A 25,700-nucleotide genomic window follows, 5' to 3' on the forward strand; every position below is an offset into this window, starting at 1 on the left:
ACCAGAGTAAAGCCTCCATGAAAGAGCCAAACTGAAGAAAACCCACAGAATTCGAAACACAAGAAAGTTGAAAAGCCAAGTTCGAATTTACCCAGGAAAAAACAAACAAAAACTGAAAAGAGCATTCATGTCAGGTGGTAAGGCTGTATAATGAACTGTCAAATGAAGTGAAAACAGTTTACTAAAATACATGTTCAAAAGGCAGCTAAAACATTCTTCAAAAGTAATGCATATCACAGAAAGATGACTTAGAAGAATCAAAGTAGTGAATAATAATGTAATGGAATAACTACAGCACCTTGTCACATTTCAATAATGATTATATGGTTACCTGCTTTCACAAGGAAATCTTATCACGAAGTAAAAGGCAAGAAAGAAATGTCCGCTGGCTCAGTTTTTCAGGTGGAGAGAGGGGCACATAGTTGAACGAAGAGACTGGAGTTGTTGAAAGGGGGCACAGCAGCAACTTCACAGACCAAGAGTCTTCGGTGGGTGTCTTAGTGTGCTCAGCAGCAGAGTGGAACTATGTTTCACATTGCTAGTAACCACAAGCAGTCCAGGAGTTATCAACGTGTGTCCCCAGTGCGTGTGGCAACGAAGAATGAAACTGTGTTTTATTTGCGAGTTACCTGTATCAAATTTTGTGTAAATCGAGGAACATTATATAATAGGGACTTACCAAATGGGGCAATACAGCTGTTACAACTGCCCTCATCTTTGGGAGGAAGGAGTTGCTCTGTCCATTGGTTTTTCTGAATTGATAAAGCAAATGCTTGGATGGTTCTTTAATGAAGGCCATAGTCAACCATTTGTTCTATCCTCAAAAGCCACCTGTTATGTATGTTGTGTGTTGCATATTTTGGCCTTCAATTTCCACTGTATTACTTTGACAAATCCTATATCACTGTGAGACGATTCTTTGATGAATAAAGATAAAAAATAAATTAAAAAAGTTAATCACCGGTTGCTGCACTAGCCATCTGTTTCTGCCATAACAGCTATACACTTATTCAGGGTCCACTCTCGGTAGTGCATAAATACCTCGGTCATAAAACATAGTCTGGAAACTCTCTTGAGCACCTAGTTCAACGACTCACATAAATTGGAAGTCTTTTAGACCTTGTAGCTACTAACAGACATGAACTTACCTACAGAATCTGTATCCAGACTGGAATTAGTGATAATGTCATCATCATGACAATGATTACTAAGTTAATAAATTCATCAAATAGGCTAGGAGAGTATTTATGCTGGAAAGAGCAGATAAGCAGTTGTTAGCACACTACATACACACGAATGGACATCATTATCTTCCAGTGCTATGGACACAGAATAATTACGGGCAAAGTTGAACCTGATTGTAGCTCTTGCTTTGCAGAAGTACATAGCAAATAACTTGATTAAGGATTTTAAAAAAATAAAAATAAAAGAAGGGTTTAATATCGAAATTCAAAAATGCTGAGGAAGCACAGATTTTTGAACTCTCAGGTCAATAGAGAAAGTGGAAATGTTGACACGCAAAAGTCAGTAGATATTCATGTGCACGAAAAAGAAATCGATGCAGGAAGTGTACAACTTCCACCATCATATCATAGAAGGACCTTGTCAAGAACCTGATAAAATTCTGTTCTTACATAAAATCACTAAGCAGGTCAATGGCTTCTCACTAGTTACTCTTTAATTATTTGGTATAGTAATAGAAGACAGCAAAACAAAAGCCTAAGCATTAAATTTTCCATTTAAAAACCATTCACCCTGAAGACCCATACAGACATACCATCATTTTACCATCCCATAGACACCCGTATGGGGGGCTTAGAAATAGCCTTCCTGGCACTGACTACAACTGTAAGAGTTGAAAACAAATAAATCGTCAGATTTGATAAGATTCCCACTTTGGTTCCATATAGTGTACTCTAAGGCATTGGCCCCTTACTAATCTTGCATTTATTGAGAATCTCTCGCCCAGTGCAATGTTCCAAGAGACAAAAAAAAATGCACCACACTCCTGTATATAATAAGGGTAAAAGAAACAACCTGCACAATTACAGACCAATATCCTCAACGCAGTTTGCTGCATAATTCTGCAGCATATTCTAATGTCAAATATAGCAAATTTACTTGAAACAGTAAACCTCCTGTTCACAGCTTTAGAAAACATCATGAAATCCAGCTTGCCCAGCTTGCCTTTTCTCTCACAATATCCTGTGAAACACAGATGAAGGGCAACACGCAGATGCCATATGCATAGATTTCTGGAAAGCATTTGACACACTGCCCTACTGCAGGCAGTTAATGAATGTCCAGTCATACAAGATGGGCTCACAGATATGAGTGGCTCAAAGATTTGTTAAGTAACAGAATGCAGTATGTCATCCTGAAGAGCAAGTGCTCTCAGAGATGAGGGTATCATCGTAAGTGCCAATGTAAAGTACACTGAGACCACCCTTGTTCTCTATACATGCAAACTATCTGACAGAAAGGGTGAGCAGCAATCTGCAACTGTCTGCTGATGACGCTGCTGTCTATGGGAAAGTATCATCACTGGGTGGCTGTAAGAGGATTCAGGATGACTCGAACAGAATTTCCCTTTGGTGTGATGAATGGCACCCTTTGTAAACGTACAAAAATGTAATCTAATGGAGATGACGAAAAACAACCCTGCGATGTTTGAATACAGTATTAGTGATGTGCTGTTTGACATGGTCATGTTGATTAAACCTAGGCATAATGGTACAAAGCAACATTAAATGAAGTAAGAACACAAGGCTGGTTGCAAAGAACGTGAATGGTCAATTTTGGTTTATTGAGAGAATTTTAGGAGACTGTAGCTGATCTACAAAGGAGGCCACATACAGAACACCTGTTTAGTACTGCTTGAGTGTTTGAGATTCCCAGTAGCTCGGATTACAAGAAGACATTGAAGAAATTCAAGGGTGTGCTGCTAGATTTGTTATTGGTAGGTTTGATCGACATGCGAGTAATTTGGAAATTTCCTGTGAACTCAAATAAGAATCTGTGGTGGGAAGGCAACATTATTTTTGTTAAGTATTACCAGGAAAATTTGATACTGTCAAAAATAAGCTCATTATATTGAGCGTTGTAATGTGAGCATGCCAGAGAGCACTTATGTATGTTCATCCCGCAACATTATTAAACACACGTTTGGTTTCTTTGCCTTCATCATTACTATGGTTACTATGTCATATTTGGTTTACAATAAAGAGCAACAGTGTTTAATTAATCCCAAGCTTATTTACCCTGTTATTTTCTGCTAAAAAAAAGGGTCACAGACATCAGATAACAGAACCACACCATTGTGTACTTATAGCCTATACTTTTCTATTGCTGGTGACTGTTTGATGCACAGAAACACACAACAGAAAACTATACATACACCTTTCAAACTTCTGCTCTTTCTTTAGTGGAAGTATACATATTCACACAAACAACCATGCTCACAAATCCCACACAAGTGTGTGCTGTTGCTGATGCTATCTCCCCCCCCCCCCCCTGTTACCTTTGATATTATACTTTGAGGAGCTAATAAGGATATTTCTTGCTCCTACAATAAGCACCTGGGTCTCTCCATCAAAATCTCTGCACAAGGCCCCTATGTTCTCCAGAACCTGCAAAGCTCGGCACTAGGTTTCACAATGCTTGTGAACTGGTATTCTGCACCAGGTTTTCCTGTAGCATTTGACCTATGCCTCACCCATAACTAACACCAAGCAGCACAACCTTTTTTTTTTTCTTTTTTTTTTCTATCTTACTTTTCTACTGACATAGCTTTAAAGTTGACCCTACCCATCCGTTAGACTAAATGTTGTTCAAAAATTGATTCGAGGCTCTTCTATTTCAAGTAATAGGTTAAAGTGATTGCTAACTGCAATTTGAAATGTGATTTCTGAGGTTTTCTCCTTTTGCCTATTCCTTGTCACCTTTTCCCAGCTCCCACTGTCTCTTTCCTCCTTCAAACTATCAAATTCAAAATACACCATTTGTAATTCTGCCCTAAGGGCACAAAACTTTCTTCCCTATTCAAGGATTTTCCTTTCTTGACTACATAATATGTTGTCATTATGTCACCATCATGGCAAAACTACTGCTCTCTTGAGGTCAAGCTAAAACATAAACAGATGCAGAACATTCCCACTTGCCTAATGTGTTCTCATGAGCACTTTTGAGTACAGAAACCTGCACTGTGATAGATCTGTTATCTCCACCTCCAAGACGGTGTAATTCCCTGGGCACATGTATATCCACTGCCCTCTTGGCAATCATTTCCTGCAGTTTATATCCATTCAGCAAAATCATACTGTATACATGAACTTGTTGGAAAACAACAACACTGACATTTGTTGTGATAGAAACAGCTGGCAGATCTGTTGCCAAAACCTTTAACAAGAAACAAATTCACATCAAATAGAAAAGCTGTGTGAATTTCCTCAAAAACAATATCAAGTAACATGAGTGGGAGTATTGTCAACAATGAGCTTGTTATGTTGACTTTTGATATAGTTCAAAGCTTTGTTTCTAATGGTCGTTAATGTGAGCAGCTCATGCAGGTTTCCACATGTAGGTTTGCAGCTATTGGAACTTTACAACATACAAAGATTTTGCTTCTCTTCTTATTAATTTTCATAATATACCTTTCTGAGAATAGTTTGCTCATGCCTTTACAGCCTTCTGGAGACTCTTTAGATTCAGCTACCAGTGCTATTCTCATATGCTAATCTATGCAAAGTTATATCCATGTATTGTTATTCACTCAACATATGTATATTAACATTTGTTTACTGCATTTTCGATGTATGTTTCAGTGTAATGGGGAATGTCATAGTTATGAGAAAAATTTCCTGTAAAAAAAACAAACGTTTATCTCAACCACTGGCACGATTAGAACTTGCATTTTTCTTTCTTGTCCTCAAAACAAGCTTAAAAGTGTGAGTTGCAGATTCAACACTAACACCATGGGGCAGAAAATGATTATGGGACTTGGACAACTTTAGGCCTATGTAACTTTTTGTTCTTCCCAATGAATCAGAGAAGGAAACAAAACACTGCCCAATACACTTCAACAATTCAATTATATTGATGTGCATGTCCTTACAGACATATATACCTTCAATTCCAAGCAATAACATGATATCTCTCCAATGCAATAAACTCACATGTATCTACATTTGGCACCATAAATTATATCAGACTTCATTCAGCAACTCTCACGTCCCCGCACACTCACATCTACCGAGTCTTCATCTATCCCAATCACACTTTTAGCCTGGAAATGGTTTCTCATCTGGACTTATGAAATGAATGGTTATACCGTCCACATTCATTAGCAAAATGTTTCTAAACAAGCGGCAACAAACTAACGTAACAGTTGATACTATTAAAAATTACAAACATTGCGTTCTCTAGCACTTAACAGCAAATTTACAGCTTGACTTCATTACCATCGGCCAGTGCAACAATCGCGAAATAGTTGTGAACATGCGATCGATTACGCCGAGTACGGGAACGTTTAACATGTTGCTTCATTTATTTTATGAAAACATGGTAAAGAAATACGGAACACTGGCGAAAATTCTGCAATTTCATACTGTTTACTTACCGATTTCAACCAATTTCTTCCTTTCATCGTTTGTTATACTTCTCCTGTACATTCCAGGATACTTCTTGTAAAGCGACCCACGGAACAGCCGCAAGTAATTGCCGACCTACACAACAATTACATTCGCTCAGTAGTAAATCATTGTTAACTAAATATAACTGCATCATTGTAGCAGGAATTACAAGCGGTTATTACAGAGGATTCTGAAAGACTATAATTAGAAAATTAAAGGTGTACCTCCGATCCAATGCAGTAATATTCCCCATTTTCTTCAACTTGAAAACTAATAGGTTTGTCACCGTAAGTTCTAATAGCCATTCTTGCCTTCACAGTACACACAACAGGCGACAACCAAAACAAATCACCGATAATACCGCCACCAGATTTCACTTCGGACGAATTACAAAGCACTCTCTTCGCAGAAAGTACAGACTAGAGGGACGCTCCAACAGAAGTGAAGCAATATCTGTCATCTATATTGTGTTTGGCACAGAGTAATAAAGCCTTTGGCGTAGTCATTTAACCAGTGATCTCTAGATAGTATTAAAATCTTTGGATACAGCTGTCAAGTGGCGAGACAGTTTGGTTTACAGGAATCGATATAGAAGTGTATCGGTTAGTGTTGCCGGTAGCATGACATTATTTAAAGAGTAGTATGCATCAGGCGTTCTGTTAAAGGATACATGTTTTAATTCAAAACAGTATCGTCGTCTTTTTGTGTATGTTGATTGCTATTAAGAAGTAAAGTAAGCAGAATTCGACATACTGTGTGCTACAGTATCTGTGGGCAATTGATAACTAGGAGTGGAGTCCTTGTGGGCGTCAATTTAGGGGAAGCGGTACTGTGGGTTGTCGAAGTGTAGAGTTGGAATGTTTGCTGTTATTACGGGTGGCTTAGTACTGGAGTTTTAGGTTGTTTACGAACATCAGCCTTCACCGAAGCGATGACAACCACGGAAAAGGGTAATCAGGATATTCAGATTTACATTGGAAGTAGTCCTAAAGGTTTTTATACTAATGCCGAAAAACTATTGTAGGTGAAATAGCAAAACTTCAGCAGCACCTAGCTTTACTGAAAGAAGAATATGTCAAACTCCAGGCACATGGAAACGAATTAGAGAGGAAATACGCTCTAGCCGCAGCTGCTGCGGGAGAATTGAACGAAAATAGTTTCGTTTCCAGACTGTTGAGGACAGTAGCAAGTCTCTTCAATCAACAGCTATACAGGTAATGAACAAAATGATTAGCCTTTAACGTGTGAATGTCTCCCACAATACAGATTCTTCTTCCTGCTTTGCCTTTCACTGTCATATTTTATATGTAAAAAAACTATCCTATGTTCATTAAAGAAAACAACCGAACTAACTGATAGTTTACTCGTTGATTCACTTGCTCTGATCTGTTATTACAAACATACTTGCTTTCGGCACCTAATTTCAAATAATTCTTCCCACAAAACAGACCCATTTCTGATCACAGTGGGCTGTAATGCCTGCACATTGATCTAGTAAAACCCTTATTTTTCTCTTCTTGTTCCGTCTAAAATTTTGTCAACATTAAATTCACGTCTGAATGCTGTATCAAGGCTTAAAGAGGGTCAATAATCCATAAATTTGATTTGAACACAATAGTCAGTTATCTTACACAAGAGGTGTGCATTGACTTCTCTCGAAGCAGTCCGTGGAATCTCTCACTCTGTGCAACTTAGTGTTTTGCTTACACTCTTTTAATACAGGGCTTGAGAGTAATATTAAACACTGTGCAAACCTCCTGTCTTCTATGCAAAACTTGACATTTTGGAATGTTTCTAGGACACTTAACAAAGCTGGTACATCAATTTGGTGTAAAAAGGATTTATGGAAGTGTAGAATGGGTATCTGTCTTAATATCATAAGCCATTAAAACTCACTGTACAGTTTTTACGTTGGAATTTGTAGGATAATAGCTAGTGTTGTGTTAAACATAACATAGTAAACAAAAGTTTGTTGCTCAACACAGCCTCAGCAATATAAATTCACATTTCCTTATTATTGTACACGCAGTTACTCTCCCCTACATCTGACTTTAGTTGCCTAATAACTGGAAAACACAAATTGCTGTCATACTGGTATCTATAGATCCATTACATGCTTTGTAAAAGTTGAGAACTTCTTTCATTGAATTGTACCACATTGATGAGAGAACTGTAAACTAAACTTTATAGCCGAAATACAATAACTGCCACTGACAGAGGTCAGTGAGTTGAAGGGGCTTGGGTGGGAGGTAAATCAGTGTTGTCAACTAGAAGGGGCAAGCTACATGGTCATGCAATTGTTATAAATCATTCTGTGTTCGGTTCTCCTTCTGCTATCTCATTATGTAATTTACTTTGCCTGTATGTACCTATAAAATGGATAACACTGGAAGCACATGGAACCCAAGGAATGAGGAGTTAGCTGGCTCCTACCACTCAACTCACTGAAATGCCAGTCTCTAGCTTATGTGTTTATGTGTGCATTTTCATGATGTTTATTTTTCTGTGCTTGAATTACACCATTTCCATTCAGTGTTTGATGGCATTAACAGCTTTGTTGTTTGCTGTTAGTAAGTATTCTGTTGTGCATTATTATCCCACAATTTTACACATCAGTCACGTTGAGGTTTTTGTTGTTCTGCACAGAAACACACAGTATCTATTATGATTCAAATTGCAGTTGCTGGCAATCTAGATTCATTTTGGTATTCAAAATTCTGGCCTAAAGCCTGTTAATAAATATTCATATAAATATAAGTAGGTGGTAATCAGGTGTGTGTTGTTTCCTTACATGAACTGAGAGGTTGAAAATCTCTTGTTTCCCATTTTTAAGGTCTGTTAACATCTTGGTTACCTTGCCAGGGTGTTGGCCATATCATACAGGGCTGCTATAAATGATTCATTTGTTTTCAGAGCTCTGTATTTTACAAAGTATTACATAGGTAAATATGATTGATGCATTAATAAAACCATAAATTCTCCAGGTTTGCGTTTTGCGCTGTACAACAAAGGTTGTACGAGTGCCCCTCTGGTCACACAATACACATCCAAGTGATGATAAAGTTCTTTCCATTCCACATGTAGCAACACCCTGTCAGTGATCAGCACAGCAGCATTGATTTGATCTCTGAGCTATTCCCATTTTCTTGGCAGAGGGGGTACATATACACAGTCCATGATGTATCCCAAAGGAAAAAAATCACAAGGCATTAGAACAGATGACCAGGATGGACAAAGAAACGAAACCACTTCATCTTCACCACTACAACCAATCCAGTGATGGGGGAAGTTCATCGTTGAGGTAGTGACAAACATCATTGCCTCAATGGTAGGTACCCCATACTGTTGGAGGATGAAATTCTCGAAATCACCAGCCGGTTGTGGAAATAAGCATATCTGGAACACATCTGGGTAAGAGATACCAGTCAGTCTCCTTACAGAAGGATAAATGGTTCCTACAGCTTTGTTTGTGACTTTGCATAGAAAACATTGATTTCCAGAGCCCCACATTTTCACATTGTGATACTTAACAGTTCCAGATAAATGGAAGAGTGCTTCATTGGCAATTATCAGCTTGGTGGAACCTCAAGTGCTTCCCACATTGTGACACTTGGTTGATCAATACTTTCTGTTTACAGAGACAACCAGTGTCCCTAAATTGACAACACTAATGCGCAATGTTCTGTATGTGTGGCAGTTCTTTTCTGTAATTCCTTCTGAATGCAAGCTTCACTATTGTAACAGATATACATCCTGCATATTCAAGCACACGGAAACTCGTTTCTTGCTCATTGACCATCGTGTCAAGGCACTGCATTTGTAATGCCAACAGGTGGGCACACCACAAACTCAGTGAGTTTAAGATTCTATTCAAATGTCAGTTATATTTGTACACACCTGAAAAATATAGAACTTTGAACCTGAATGAATGATTTATAGTAGACTTGTTTATTTTTAAAAAATAATGGAGTTTGGGTCTAGCAGGATAATGCTAATATGGAAGATTTTGTGGATATATCAGTTTTTCCCTCCTCTTCCTGTGGCAACTACTCTCATTATGTTAGGTGTACTAGGGTTGGCTAAGAAGTCCAGTACTGAGACTAACCATAAGGTTTAAGTCGGCCTGCTTTGTGTGGGATGGTCTATCCAACAAGGGAACAGTATGAAACTTCCTGGCAGATTAAAACTGTGTACCAGACCGAGACTTGAACTCGGGACCTTTGCCTTTCGCAGGGCAAGTGCTCTACCATCTGAGCTACCCAAGCATGACTCATGGCCTGTCCTCACAGGCTGTGGCTAAGCCATGTTTCTGCAATATCCTGTCTTTCAGGAGTGCTAGTTCTGCAAGGTTCGCAAGAGAGCTTCTGTAAAGTTTGGAAGGTATGAACGAGATACTGGCAGAACTAAAGCTGTGAAGATGGGACGTGAGCCGTGATTAGGTAGCTCAGATGGTATAGCACTTGCCCACGAAAGGAAAAGGTCCCGAGTTCGAGCTCAGTCCGGCACACAGTTTTAATCTGCCAGGAAGTTTCATATCAGCGCACACTGTGCTGCAGAGTGAAAATCTCATTAAGGGAACAGGATACATCACCGTATAGAAGTGTATCAAGGCTGACAAATTTTCTAAACTTTGAGGCTGACATCCCCTATTCTCAGCTTCGGCTACCACCTCCACCACATATTTAATCAGTTAACTCTTGGAGGTGGTCACATCTGGTATGCATTTTGCTTCTCATTGTGAGACAGTGATGTTTGAATACCAGATTCATGGTGGTGGTTATGTTACAGGTTCTGCTAATGCTAACACATATTCAGCGTCTTAAGTGCTTCACAGTATATTACAGTCAGTATGTGCCCTTTAGAGTGATTGATTCCCCCTGCGGGTCTAGGGGTTAGAATAGGCCCGCGGTATTTCTGCCTGTCATAAGAAGCCACTAGTGGCCAGCCACCAGCAGCCACTAGGCGTTCCAGGACTCAATTTAATGCAAACACTTGTGACCCCAAATTGTTTTCCTCTCTGGCCACACCATGGGAGGAACGAAAGGCTAAGAATGGCAGTGAAGCTTATTCACCCCGCTACCTAGTATGTACAAGAATTGAATGGGAATACTTTGTGTCCATTAAGCTTCAGTTCTATGAAGAGCATTTAGAGGACAAGTTTGGTGAGGTGTAGAGCTTGTCTAAAATGCCCTCTGGGTCAGTTTTGATAAAAACAGCATCCTCTTCCCTGTCGCGGGCATTACTCACTTGTGACAAGTTAGGGGACGTTTGTTACCATCAAGTCCCATAAGAGGTTAAATATGGTTCAGGGTGTTATATTCCATAGGGACCTTCTTTTGCAGTCTGATGACGAGCTACGCACCAATTTAGAGCGGTGAGGTGTTCATTTCGTGTGGCATGTTCATCGGGGTCCGAGGGATAATCAGGTTGCCACCAGTGCCTTCATCTTGGCCTTCGAGGATGATACATTGCCTGAGAAGGTCAAGGTGGTGATCTACCGCTGTGACGTGAAGCCCTATACCCCTCCCCCGATGCGGTGCTGGAAGTTTGGCCAAATGTCTTCCCGCTGTAGTTCGAGCCTCACATGTCAAGATTGCGAACGCCCATCACATCCCAAAACTCCATGTGCCCTGCCTCCCATCTGTGTCAACTGCGGAGAGCATCATTCACCTTCTCGCCAGACTGCAGGATTTTACAGAAAGAGCGGAAAATCATGGAATATAAGACCCTGGACCAACTGACCTACACTGAGGCTAAGAGGAAATATGAACACCTCCATCCTGTGCGAATGACTTCCTCTTATGCCGCCTCTATGACAACAGTGATAGCCCCATCAGTTCAGCGAATTCCAGTCAACTCCCTGAGCCATAAGACTACAGCTGCCCCTTGACCGTGGGAGGGCACTGCCTTCCCTGTTGCTCCTGCACCACCTACTTTGGGAGCAGCACCCCCCACCCATCAGGGACATCTGTCCCCACTTCTAAGCCAGAGAAGCATCCAACTTCTTCAGCTCCCCGTGCTCGGAAGGGGTCCGTTGGGTCCCTCCCTGCCCAGGTTTCCACCAGTGGGAAGGACGACGCCTGCCAATGGTGTAAGTGCCCACAAGGAGCTGTTCGTAGGGCTTCACGATCCTCCTCAGTCCCAGAGACTAAATCAGTGAAGCTCTCTGTCAGTGAAACGCAAGGAGCAGCGAGAAAAGTCCAAGAAGAATACCTCTAAGACCAAGGAACTTGCACCCACACCATCGCAAACTACCAGCTCTGCAACTGAGGATGGTGTGGAGATTCTGGTGTCCGCTGAGGATCTAGATCTCACTGGACCCTCAGACACCATGGAAGTTGATCACGCAGGTACTCAGTTGGTGGCAGCAGGTGATCCAGTGGCGTAATCTGCCTCCTTGTTCCCTTCATGCCTTTTTCGGTTGCTGACAATGTCATCCTCCATTGGAGTTGCAGCAGATTTTTCCTCCACCTTGCTGAGCTCCGACAACTTCTCAGCCTTCACCCTTTCTTCTGCATTGCTCTCCAGGAAATTTGGTTTCCAGCGATGCGAACCCCCGCCCTCTGTGGCTATCGGGGTTGTTAAAAGAATCGGGCAGCTTATGAGAGGGTATCTGGTGGAGTCTGTGTCTACGTCCTTAACTCTCTTTACAGTGAGTGTGTCCCTCTTCAAACACCTTTAGAGGCTGTCACTGTTCAGGTATGGAAGCCTCAGGCTGTTACTGCAGTCTCTATCTTGCACCGGATGGTGATGTCCCACAGCATGTATTGGCTGCGCTGATAGCCCAACTGCCGCCACCTTTTCTGTTATTGGGCGACTTTAACGCCCATTACGCTTTGTGGGGTGGATCGGTGGCAACAGGACAAGGCACTGTCATTGAGCAAGAGTTGGCACAGCTCGACCTTTCTCTTTTAAATAATGGTGCCTCCACACATTTCAGTGTGGCGCACGACACATACTCAGCCATCGACCTTTCGGTCTGCAACCCTGGCCTTCTACTGTTTGTCCAGTGGGGTGAGCATGACGACTTGTGTGGTAGTGACCACTTTCTGAACTTTCTGTCACTGCCCCAGCATCACTCACCTGGGTGCCTCCTCAGATGGGCTTTGAATAAGGCTGACTGGGACTTGTTCGCCTCCATTGCCACTCTTGAGCCACTTTCTCATGGCGCCATTGATGTGGTGGTTCACACGATCACCACTGGCATCATTTCTGCCGCAGAATGTGCAGTTCCCTGTTCTTCCGGGTTCCCTTGGCAGAGGACTGTGCCTTGGTGGACACTGGAGATCGCTGAAGCGATTAGAGATCGCAGGCAGGGTCATAAGCAGCACCCATCGTTGGAAAACCTCATTACCTTTAAAAGGCTCTGTGCCAGAGGCTGATACCTTATTCACCAACGGAAGCAGGAATGCTGGGAATGGTTTGTCTCCACCATTGGCACCCATACCTCTCCATTGCAGGTTTGGTGCAAGATTAGGCTACTCTATAGGTATCAGACATCCGTCAGTGTACCTGAGCTTTCCCTGAATAGAGCAGTCTGTACTGAATCAGACATGATTGCAGAAATCTCAGCTGAGCATTATGCTCAGAGTTCCACTTCTACGAGTTAGGCCACAAGCCTTCTCCTCCCTGAAAGAGCAGTTCGAAAGTCGGAGCCTTTCATTCTACACACGCCACCCCGAATTGTACAATGCTCCATTCAGTGAGTGAGTGCCCTAGCCGCTTGCCCTTATACGGCTCCTCGACCGGATCGCATCCACTATCAGATGCTCAAACACCTCTCGGTGGACTGCCAGTGACACCTCCTCAAGCTTTTCAACCGTATCTGGGTTGAGGGTGAGTTCCCCTCAGCATTATCATCTCATGTTGAAGCCTGGCAAGAACGCCCTGGAGGTGGACAGATACTGCCCCATTAGCCTCACCAACGTTATGTGCAAGTTGCTCAAATGCATGGTGAGCCAGAGCTTGAGTTGGCTACTTGAGTCTCCGGGCCTTCTGGCTCCGTCCCAGGGTGGATTCCGAAAGGGCCGCTCTGCCACTGATAGTCTGGTCTGCCTGGAGTCTGCCATCCGCAAGGCATTTGCCCGCCGTCGGCATCTGGTTGCCATCTTTTTTGACATGCGGAAGGCATACGATGCGACGTGGCGACATCACATCTGCACCACGCTTCATGGGTGGGGTCTTAGGGGCCCACTCCCACATTTTATTCAAAATTTTCTGTCGCTTTGTTCCTTCCCCGAGCAAGTTGGTTCCTCCCATAGTTCCGCCGCCCGAGTCCAGGAGAATGAGGTCCCGCAAGGCTCTGCCTTGAGTGCCCACTTCTTTTTAGTTACTATCAATGGGCTAGCTGCAGCTGTGGGAACGTCCGTATCAGCTTCTTTGTATACTGATGACTTTTGCCTGTAATATAGCTCCACTGGCATTGTGGTAGCTGAACGGCGGCTACAGAGCACTATCCGCAGGGCACAGTCTAGGGCCGTCACGCACGGCTTCCAGTTCTCGGCTACCAAGACCTAAATCGTGCGTGTCTGCCGGCATCGCACTGTTCACCCTGAGCCATGGCTTTATCTTGACAGCGAACTCTTGCCATGGTGGAGATGCATCTATTTTTGGGCTAGCTTTTTGATGCCTGGTTGACTTGGCTCCCTCAAATTCGACAGCTTAAACAAACATTGTGGCACCATCTTAAAGCTCTTCGTTGTTTGAGTCACACCAGCTGGGGTGCCGATCAGTCTACCCTTCTACTACTGTATCAGGCGTTGATTCAGTCCTGTCTCGATTATGGGAGCCTGGCTTACAGTTCGGCATCACCTCCTGTGTTGGGGTGTTGGGGTTGCTTGACCCCATACTTCACTGTGGGTTCCGACTCGCAACTGGAGCTTCCCACACGAGGCCTGTAAACAGCCTACTTGTGGAGGCTGGTGTCCCTCCATTGTGGACCTGCCGCCAAAGACTGCTGGTCACTTATGCTGCATATGTGCGTAGCTTGCCCAGGCATCCAAATTATCGTCTCCTGTTCCCCAACTCGGCCTCCTTGTTGCAGAACGGCAGCCCCGGTCAGGGTGCACGGTCACAGTTTGCGTCTGGGCTCTTCTCTCTGGGCTTGAGTTTTTCCCTCTCCCACCTCTTTTTCTGGGCCCATATACGTATACCCCCATGGTGTCTGCCCCGCCCATGCCTTCGGCTGGATTTGGCACAGGGCCCGAAGGACTCAGTCCCTCCTGAAGCCCTCCGCTGCTGCTTTGTTTCCATCTTTGCCGCGTTTCACAGCTCTGATGTGGTCTATACTGATGGTTGCTGGACGAGTTGGTTATGCTCTTACTCTTGGGATCATTCTGAACAACACTCATTGCCAGCTGGCTGCAGTGTTTTCACTGCCAAGCTGGTTGCCATCTCTTGTGCCCTAGAGTATATCCGCTCCTGCTCAGGTGAGTCCTTTGTTATCTGTAGTGACTCCCTGAGCGGTTTACGAGCTGTCAACCAGTGTTTTCCTCACTCTCATATGGTGATGGCTATCCAGGAGTCCATACATACTCTTGCCCGTTGCGGCCACTCTGTGGATTTTATATGGACGCCGGGTCAATGTCGGCATCCCAGGTAATGAATGTGTTAATACACTGGCCAAACAGGCTGTCAGTGAACTGGCTTTGGAGATTGGCCTTTTGGAGTGTGATCTCTGTTCAGTTTTGTACCAGAAGGTCCTTGGTACCTGGGGGTGATGAATGGCGCACCCTACCTTCACATAACAAACTTCGGGTTGTCAAGGAGACTACCAGTGTGTGGTGCTCCTCCTTGCGGGCCTCTTGCAAGGACTCTGTTGTACTCTGCTGGCTGTGCATTGGCCACACCTGGATGATGTACGGTTATTTATTGCGCCATGAGGACCCACCTCTCTGTCCCTGTGGTTCAGCATTGACAGTAGTCCACATTTTGTTGGACTGTCCACTTTTAACTGCGCTCAGGCAGACGTTTCGCTGCGTGAAACACTCCCTGCACTTTTAACGGATGACACTGCCATGGCAGGCTTAGTTTTGAATTTTATTCGTGCAAGGGGCTTTTATCACTCAATCAGAGGGTTTGTCTCTTTCTTTTGTGTTGTCTGGCCTTTGGCCTACGGTTTGGATTGGGCTTTTTAGTGTCTCTCTTGGTGGTTGGCTTTTCCTTTTTTTGTTTCCATGGTTGGCCAACCACTGTAAGACTGTGTGTATTTAATTCCTCTTTTCTGGTCTTTGTCTATTGTTCTGTGTCATCCCTTGTCCTCTCCATTGCTTGTTTTTGTTACTTGTGGATGTTTCATGATCGTGGAAAAAGGGACCGATGGTCTTTGTAGCCTGGTCCCTTCAACCCCCACAAACCAACCAGAGTGATTGATGGATTTGGCTTCAGGAGATTCTTGTGACAGTAAATGACAGCTCAGCTATAGCCGTTGTCAGTTCGCATTGAATTTTTTCATTGTTCCTGTCTTGTATGGCTGTGACAATATTGTCTGCATAATTTTCATCTCGATATTGCATTAATATACAGGTCATTTTTATAAACATTATGAAGTAAGAACACTGCCTCTGGGAATTCTGTTATTCTACAATATTATTAACCTGCTATTTCTTCTTCAGCTTCTTTTTTCGCCCTGGAAGTAGTTGTCGTAGAATCTCTTTTTCTGAAGAGATTTCCATAAGGGATGTAAAATAGAACTCATCTATCAACTGATAAAGTTTCAGTTAAATTATTTATTGCTGATTCACTTTATCATCAAAAGCAACACCAGCAAGTTTCCTTTCCTCAAATGCCTCCTCAATAAACTGAACTGAATGTAAGAACTGTACATGACAGAACCTGCTACAACAAAAATAAACTTGCTCTGAGATGGTTTATCGTTAATAGTCACTGAAATTGTGCTCATAATTATCCATCCCATAAGCTTAAATGTTTGACAGAGTGAAGAAGCTACTTGTCCTTTCATTTTGCTTTACTGGCGTTAATACAATGTTCACTTGTCTCCAGAGTTTAGGAATGTTCATTGTTTTGTATATCTATTGGACTAAAATAGAATTAGTACTATGGGCTCAATGTCGTTTACTTACTTCTTCACATGACTACTTTGTTGTTATTGGATTCTTAAGGCAGTGTGCCTATGTTGCCACATCTTGAACAGTTGTCACTTTCCAGCCCTTCTCCGTTGTTTTGCCTTTTATCTGAGAGGACACTTGATTTGATGGGGACACTGCTGTGATCACCACTTCAGTACTTCATATTGAAATGGGATTTACTCATCTCACTACATAAAATTTTCAAGTCTTTTGAGTCTGTGAGTGTTGAGTATGGGGCCCTGAGCCATTACAGCATTTCTGCCTTTGACTTCATTTACATTTATATACTGTAAACCACTGTGGAGTGCAAGGCAGTGGGTATGTGCCATTTTACCAGTTATAGGGTTTCTTCTCATTCGATTCACATGTGCATGGGAAGAATGATTGTTTGAATGTCTCCATGCATGCTGTAATTAACCTGGTCTTGTTCTCGTGATTCCTATGTGAGCGATACATAAGTGAAACTTCATGGCAGAGACTGTGACTTGAACTCAAGACATTTGCTTTTCGCAGGCAAGTGCTCTACCAGCTGAACTACCCAAGCACAACTCATGACTTGTCCTCACGGCTTTAATTTCACCAGTTTCTTGTCTCCTATTTTCAATGCCTTAGAGAAGTTCTCCCACAGAATGTGCAGGACTAGCACTCTTGGAAGTAAGGATATTTTGGAAACAAGGCTTAATCGCACCCCAGGGCCCCTCAGGGGGCTCAGCATTTAGTTGCTGGGTATGGGCTTGGCGACCCCGGGGTCCCTGAGCTGGGGACTGGGAAGCGCCACCAGTCCTCAATACCATAAGCTCTGAGCGTGCTTAAACGACCACCGTAAGGCGCGGCAGTGGAATGTTGTACGGTACAGAGCCCGGGGATCTTGGCTTAACTGCCTGGGTCGTGAGGATGGTATAAACCTCTATAAAAAAACCTCAATCTCAAGGTGTGCTGCGCGCCGAGGAGATGCATGGTCGTTGAGGTAGAACAGTTGCTAGCGGGCAACCTCTGGGGAACCTGCCGCCCCCCGGTTGTATTAGACTTACCCAGGCGAACGGGGCTCTGTCTGGGTGGACATTCCTTCCCCTAGCTGCTCATGGGACCACCATGAAACGAAATACGAATAGTGCACAAGCACGAGTCTCCAACAAAGGAAAGTTCAATGCTTTACAGTATGACCCCCAATCGTTCCCTTCCCTGTCCACACCAGGGGAGGAATGGCAGTCTGAATTACCTGGTGCGACATTCTCCTCAATTTCTGGTTTGCAGCCGAACATATGGGGACTCATTTCTGACCACAAAGCCTCAGTTTTTTGTGGAAAATTTAGAGGACAAGTTTGGAGAAGTTGAGGACATGTCTAAAATGAGGTCTGGAACAGTCATCGTACAGACAGCATCCCCAGCACAGTCGCGGGCATTGCTTGCTTGTGACAAGCTCAGTGATGTTGCAGTCTCCATTACGCCTCATCAGAGCCTCAATATGGTTCAGGGACTTATTTTTCATTGTGACCTGTTGTTGCAGTCTGACGACGAGCACCGTGCAAATCTGGAATGCCGTGGTGTCCACTTTGTACAACTTGTCTTCAGGGGACCTAAAGATAGTAGGGTCGCCACCGGCACCTTCATCTTGGCTTTCAAGGGAGACACCCTGCCCGAGAAGGTCAAGGTGATGATATATCGATGTTATGTTAAGCCTTACGTCCCTCCTCCCATGCGCTGCTGTAAGTGCTGGTGGTTTAGGCAAATCATCGAGATGTGACGCCAACCCTACCTGTCAGGATTGTGGACATGCCTCCAACCGCAATGTCCCGTGTTCGCCGCCCCCTGTTTGTGTCAACTGCAGACAGAAACATTTACCTTGCTCGTCAGACTGCGCAGTTTATCAAAAAGAATGGAAGATTGTGGAGTATAAGACCTTGGGCAGGCTCGCTCACACAGAGGCTAAATGCAAGTACGACCGACTTCACCCTGTGCGCATTTCATCAACGTTTGCCTCAGCAGCTTCGATGTCGCCATCCCTGGTGACGAGCCCCCAAGCTCAGCTGCTTTTTGTGGGCCCTCCAGCCCGGCTGTCTATTCCTGCCCCCCAGGTAGTTGGGGGAACGCCCTCTTCCGTTGCTCCCCTGTTATCAACATCGGGAGTAACAACCCCTCCTTCTTTGCGGACTTCAGTCCCCACCTCTGATCCGGAGAAGTGCCCGCCTCCTCTGGCTCCCCTTGCACAGAAGGGATCGCTTGGTGCCCTCCCTTCCACGATTACTGCCCCTCTAGATGTCAGCCAGAGGCTGAAGAAGCCGCCACCTGAGAGCCTTAGTGCTTCCAGGTCTTCCTCGGTCCATGAGCCTGGGTCGGAAAAGCCCACCCAGCCTAATACACCGAAGGACAAACGGGACCCTACAAAAAAAAAGATAAAGCAAATGGAGAAGGACATAGAGACAGAAAAAGAGTTCACCACTGCACCTGAAGATGATGTGGAGCATCTAGTGTCCCCTCAGGAGCTAGATGTTGCTCGACCCGCAGCTCCTATGGAAGTTGATCAGGCCACTTCACAATCGGTGGCAGTGAATGCTTCTAAGGCGTAACCTATCCCCCCCCCCCCCCCCCCCCCAGGTTCTTTCATGTCTTCACATTCGGATACCAACAGATTTTGTGCCGCTTCCCTGCCACTTGTCTGGCCCTACAGGAAACCTGGTTTCCTATTCAGCAGACCTCCTCGCTCTGTGGCCACCGGGGTTACTATAAGAACCGTGTGGATCATAACAGGGTGTCTGGCGGTGTCTGTGTTTATGTTCTTGCCACTGTTCCTAGTGCCCTAGTGCCACTTCATATGGCTCTCGAGGCTGTGGCTGTTAGAGTCCAGGCAGGAATGGAGCTTACCATCTGTTCTCTCTACCTTCCCCCGGATGAGGTTGTCCCTCTTGCCGACCTAGCTGCCTTGCCCAGCTCCCCCCGCCATTCCTCCTTTTGAGGGACTTCAATGCCCACCACCCTTTATGGAGTGGGGCCCAGATCTCGGGCCAGGGTAGGAACGTTGAGGCTCTCTTGGCACAACAGGACATTTGCCTCCTTAACACTGGTGCTCCCACATATTTTAGCTTGACTCGTGGCACATACTCGTCCATTGACCTCTCTCGTAGTAGCCCAGGTCTTCTTCCAAACCTCAGTTGGAGGGTCCATGACGACCTCTGTGGTAGCGACCACTTTCCTATCCTGGTTTCTCTTCTTCAATCCCAACCCCCTGACCAGCTGCCACGATGGTCTCTTCGTGGAGCTGATTGGGCAGCCTACACCTCAGCTACTATGGCCATTGCTCCGCTTCCTGGTGACATTGATTTGGCAGTGGATGAGATCACTATGGCAATTGTTTCTGCTGCCGAGGCCACTGTCCCCTGCTCTTCAAGTACCCTAAGGTGTAAGTCAGTCCCTTGGTGGACACCAAAGATTGCAGAAGCTATCTGGGACCGCCGGGGAGCCCTGCAAAGACACTGCCGTCATCCTTCCCTAGAGTATCCGGTTGCCTTTAAACGGCTGCGGACCCGGGCTTGGCGGTTTATCCGGTGGAGCAAACGGAACTGCTGGGAGCGATATGTTGCCACCATAGGTTCTCGCACGTCCCCATCTCAGGTGTGGTCGCAGGTTTGGCGCATTTTTGGCTTTCACCCTCATGCATCTGTCCCTTGCCTTTCTCGTCGGGGTACAGTTTGTACTGACCCAATTGCCATTGCCGAACATCTGGCAGAGTACTTCGCTCATATTTCCGCGACAGCAGGCTACAGTGCAGAATTCTGCACCATTAAAGAGCAGGCTGAGCGTACACAGTTGTCGTTTCGCATGCGCCGTTTGGAACGATACAACGCCCCGTTTAGTGAATGGGAGTTCCAAAGTGCCCTTACAGCTTGCCCCGATACTTCTCCAGGTCCAGACTGAATTCACAACCAGTTTCTTCACCATCTCTCAGCGCATTGTCAGGGTGAATTACTCCCCCTGTTTAACCGCATCTGGACAGAGGGTGTTTTTCCAACTCGTTGGCAGGATAGTGTTACCAGCCTGGTGCTGAAACCTGGTGCAGATCCGCTGGTGGTTGATAGCTATCGCCCTATCAGCCTTACCAACGTTATGTGCAAACTCCTGGAACGGATGGCGAGTCAGCCTCTCATGTGGAACATCGAAGCTCGGGGCCTCCTAGCCCAGAAACAGGGCGGGCTTCCATCAGGGCCACTCAGCGATCGACAATTTAGTCTCACTAGAGTCGGCTATTCGTACAGCTTTTACTCTGTGAGAACATCTAGTTGCTGTTTTCTTTGATCTTCGGAAGGCGTACAATACCACCTGGCACCATCATATCCTTGCTACGCTGCACGAATGGGGCTTATGGGGTCCACTTTCAATTCTTCTACGGAATTTTCACTCCCATCGCTCCTTTCGGGTTAGAGTTGGCACATATTTTAGCTCTGCTCATATTCAGGAGAACGGTGTCCCACAGGGCTCGGTTCTCAGTGTTCCCCTCTTTTTGGTGGCGATTAATGGTCTTGTGGCTGAAGTGTGCTCATCGGTCTGTTCCTCTTTATATGCCGATGACTTTTGTCTTTATTACAGTTCCCCAAGCATCAGTGTCGCTGAACGGCAGCTGCAGGGAGCTATCCGTAAGGCACATTTTTGGGCATCCAACCATGGTTTTCAGTTCTCAGCCTCTAAGACCCAAGTGATACATTTCTGACATCGTCGAACGGTCCACCTCCAACCAGAGCTCTACCTTGCCAATAAACTCCTTCGTATTGAGGAGACGCATCGCTTCTTTGGCATGCTGTTTGATGCTCAGCTCACTTGGACACCTCATCTTCGCAAGCTTAAACAGCGGTGCTGGCAGCACCTCAACATCCTTTGCTGCCTCAGCCACACCGTTTGGGCGGGCTGCACAAACAACCCTCCTACAGCTCTATAAGGCCCTAGTCTAGTCCCATCTCGACTACGGGAGCGTGGTGTATGACTCAGCAGCACCTTCCACATTGCAAATCCTAGACCCGACTCTCCATTGTGGTGTCAGACTGGCGACAGGTGCCTTCCGCACTAGTCCAGTGACTAGCCTTCTTTAGAAGCTGGAATCCCTCCCCTACGATTCTGCTGGCGACAGTTGCTTGCGTCATACATCGCCCGCATCCATGCCTCACCTGACCACCCAAACTGCAGGCTCCTTTTTCCATCTTCTGCACTCCCCTCCTCACAACGGCGGCCTAGGTCGGGTCTCCCAATTGCGGTCCGCATTCGTTCCCTTCTCTCGTCACTAGACTCCTTTCCCCTTCCTCCATCCTTCCTGCCCTCTTCTTCTACCCCTCCTTGTTCCCTCCCTCGCTTGCAGCTTTGCTTGGATTTGTCCTGCGACTCCAAGTCCTCCATTCCACCTGCCAGTCTTTGTCAACAATTCCTGGCTCTTCTTGCCTCGTTTCACGGTGCAGATGTAGTCTACACCGATGGTTCTGTGGTCGATGGACGCACTGGGTTTGCTTTCATCCACGGCGACTACGTTGAGCAGCATTCCCTGCCTTGTGGGAGCAGTGTTTTCACTGTGGAGCTGGTTGCTCTTTATCGTGCACTCGCTCACCTTTCCTCCTGTCCTGGGGAGTCATTTGTCATATGCAGTGACTCCCTGAGTGGATTACAAGCACTCGACCAGTGTTTTTCTCGGGACCCTTTGGTGCGCGGTACTCAGGATACTGTTTTTGCTCTTGCCGAGTGTGGTCATTCAGCGACGTTTGTGTGGACCCCGGGCCACATCGGCATTCCAGGAAACGAACGTGTCGATCGGTTGGCCAAGCAGGCCAACACTTCGCCACCCCTGGAGCTTGGTCTCGTGGAAAGAGACATTCGGTCAGCCCTGCATCGCAAGGTCCGCGGTGTCTGGAGCTCTGAATGGTCTGTCTTGAACACGCCAAATAAACTCCGCATGGTCAAGTCGTCCATGGCCATATGGAACTCATCCTTGAGGGGCACGCATAGGGACTCAGTTGTTCTCTGCCGTCTCCGAATTGGACATACGCAGTTGACCCACAGCTATCTCCTTCGTCGTGAGAACCCACCCAAGTGTCGCTGTGATGCAGGGCTGACAGTGGTCCATCTTCTGATGGACTGCCCCCTTTTAGCCCCCTTGCGGCAGTCCTTTAATTTACCAGCTGCACTTCCTTTAATTCTCGGTGACGATGCCTCTATAGCTGACTCAGTTTTACGTTTTATCTGTGCAGCTGGGTTTTATCACTCGCTCAAGTGTGGGCGCTCTCCCATGATTTATCAGGCTACATCCACTCCAGCAACTTTTAATTGTGACGTGGATACCAAAATAGTGTCTTTTATGGTAACAAGTTGTGTTGGTACCTCTATCAACACTTTCTTGCTGGAGGTTCTTCGTTTGTCGTTGAGTGGTTGACCTTTTACCTGATCCATCAACCACTGTAGTCCGTTTTCCTCTAGTCAACTATTTGCTCTGCTCCTTTTAAGTGTCCTCTGTTTTGTGTTACTGTGGTGTTCATTTTAGCTCTGTACCCCTTGGTGTTCCCTCCCTCTGGGTGCAGAGGTTACACTTTTACTGTCTAGGCTTTTTATGAGTATGTCTGTTTGGAACTGGGGACTGATGATGACCTTGATGTTTAGCCCCCATCAAACCCCAAAACCAACCACACCCCAGGGCATTTTTCCGGAATGAGTACATCACTATGCAGCAGAGTGAGGTACCAAGTTCCCGAGTTCAAGTCTCAGTCTGGCACACAGTTTTAATCTGTCAGGAAATTTAATAGCAGCACACACTCTGGTGCAGAATGAAAGATTCATTTTGATATGTAGGTGTTGTAGTACATTCCTCGAGTCTAAATTTAAAGCTGGTTCTGGAAACTTTGTAAGTAGGCTTTCTCAGGATAGTTTACATATATCTTCAGGAGTCCTCCATTCCAGTTTCTGCAACATCTCTGTGACACTCTCCCACAGTTCAAACAAACCCGTGACAATTTGTACTGTCCTTTGTTGTATAGTTTCAATATCCCTGTTAGTCGTATTTGGTATGGGTCCCACACACCTGAATAATATTATAGAATGGATCATAAGAGTAAATTTTAAGTAATAACTGTTTTATATTGATTGCATTTTTCCAATATTCTATTAATAAACTGAAGTCTACCCACAACTGAGATTGTGTAATCACTAAGACAACATTATAAAAAGGATATAGTGCTACTCATTATACAGTGGAGAGGGTAAGTTACAGATAGGCACAACAAAAATACTACTAAACAAGCAAGCTTTTGGCAAAAATGCCGTCTTCTGAAGTAAACAATACACACACACACATTCATGCAAACACAACTCACACACACAGGACCACTGTCTCTGGTCACCAAAGACTGCAAGCAACTGCCCGTGATGGAAAAGTCAGTCTGGGTGGGGGGTAAGGAGAAGGCTGGGGCCAGGAGGGGAAGGGATACTAGGGTAGGGGTGGAGGATGGTAAAGTGCTGCTAAGGGAGTACACAGGGATGTGGTGTGGGGGGCATATGGCAGGACAGCTGGTGCAGTTGGGGGTTTGACAAAGGAGGAAGGGGAAGGGAGGGGGGGGGGGGTGGAAAAGGAAAGAAAGAAAGACTGTGGGTGTGTTGGTGGAATAAAAGCTATGTAATGCTGGAATGGGAGCAGGGAGGGAGATAGCTGAAAGACAGGGAGTAATGAATGTTACATGGTCCAGCTGTTTCTTGGCCATTGTTTGGTAGTTGCCATTCATGCAGACAGAAAACTAGTTGGTTGTCATGTCCCCATAGGATACAGGACAGTGGTTGCATCTTCGCTTGTAGATTACATGGCTTGTTTCACAGGTAGCCCTGTCTGTGATGGAATAGGTGACGCTTTTGACCAGACTGCAGTAGGTGGTGGTGGGAGGATGTATGGGACAGGTCTTGCTACTAGGTCATATTACAGGAATATGAAGCAAGGGTTGGGAGCAAGAATGGAGTAGAGTTGGGGCCCAGCAAGAGGTAGTTGAAACCTGGTGGAGAATGTGATGGAGTTGTTCCAGATACCCAACAAGATCTTTAGTGTCTCCTCAAATCTGTAGGCCTATCCCAGAGCCTCTTCAGTCTCTCTCTATCCTTGCCCCTACCGCTCCATGCATGCCTATCCTACCTTCTAGATGCTTCATAAAATCGATAAAGCCATCCACCCAGGACACCTCATTGTGGCCGGTTATTGTGCACCTACTGAGATTCTCTGCTCTTCAGCCTATTACCTGCAGCCTACCCTCCTATATAAAAGACACCAACCATTTCCTCAACTGACCCTCCACAGTTCCTGTTCTTGCACCACACTGTGCCCTACTCATTACTGTAGATTCCACATCCCTTTACAATAACATTCCTAATGCCCATTGGGCTCGCCTCTATTGACCACTACCTTCCCCAGTGCCTGATGAGTTCCAGATATACCCCCTACCTGGTCACTATGACCTACTACATTGTTATCTACAATTACTTCACCTGTGAAGTCATCATCTACAAACAAATTTGTGGTACAGCAATGGTCACCGCATGGTATTGTCCTGTGCCAATCTATTCATGGGCCACCTGGAGGAATCTGTTCTAACCTTCTAGTATCCCAAACCCCACATGTGGTCCAAATTCATTGATGATATGTTCATGATATGATTGAGGGTGAGGACACCCTAATCACATTCCTCTGGAACCTCAACACCTTCTCCCCTATTCACTTCACCTAATCGTCTTCAACCCAACAAGCCAACTTATTCGATGTAGATCTTCACCTCAAAGGTGACTACATCAGTACCTCCATCCATATAAAACCTACCAACCACCAGCAACAACACCACTTTGACAGGTGCCACCCATTCCATGCCAAGAAATCCTATCCATATTGCCTAGCCACCCACAGCCGTTGCATCTATAGTGATGAGCAGTCCCTCTCAAAATATACCAAGGGTTTCACTGAGGCCTTTAAAGATCATAATTAGAC

General features: G+C 45.1%; 2 protein-coding genes across 4 annotated transcripts in view; one reads left to right on the forward strand and one right to left on the reverse strand.

Annotated features, from left to right (window-relative positions):
- The window catches only part of LOC126203621 (SWI/SNF-related matrix-associated actin-dependent regulator of chromatin subfamily B member 1), a 148,386-nt gene extending 142,349 nt beyond the window's left edge, over nt 1-6,037 (reverse strand). The window contains exons 1-2 of the mRNA XM_049937991.1: nt 5,855-6,037; nt 5,618-5,723 (exon numbers count right to left, since the gene is read on the reverse strand). Coding sequence (XP_049793948.1) covers nt 5,618-5,723; nt 5,855-5,935 — 187 coding nt within the window. The 5' untranslated portion in view covers nt 5,936-6,037. The remainder of the gene's footprint in view (nt 1-5,617; nt 5,724-5,854) is intronic.
- Nucleotides 6,038-6,183: 146 nt separating this feature from the next.
- The window catches only part of LOC126203252 (rabankyrin-5), a 621,526-nt gene continuing 602,009 nt past the window's right edge, over nt 6,184-25,700 (forward strand). For all 3 annotated transcript variants that reach the window (XM_049937508.1, XM_049937507.1, XM_049937506.1), the window contains exons 1-2: nt 6,184-6,580; nt 6,655-6,844. In XM_049937508.1, coding sequence (XP_049793465.1) covers nt 6,562-6,580; nt 6,655-6,844 — 209 coding nt within the window. In that variant the 5' untranslated portion in view covers nt 6,184-6,561. The remainder of the gene's footprint in view (nt 6,581-6,654; nt 6,845-25,700) is intronic.

This window comes from Schistocerca nitens, chromosome 9, assembly GCF_023898315.1.
Source record: "Schistocerca nitens isolate TAMUIC-IGC-003100 chromosome 9, iqSchNite1.1, whole genome shotgun sequence".
NCBI lineage: Eukaryota > Metazoa > Arthropoda > Insecta > Orthoptera > Acrididae > Schistocerca > Schistocerca nitens.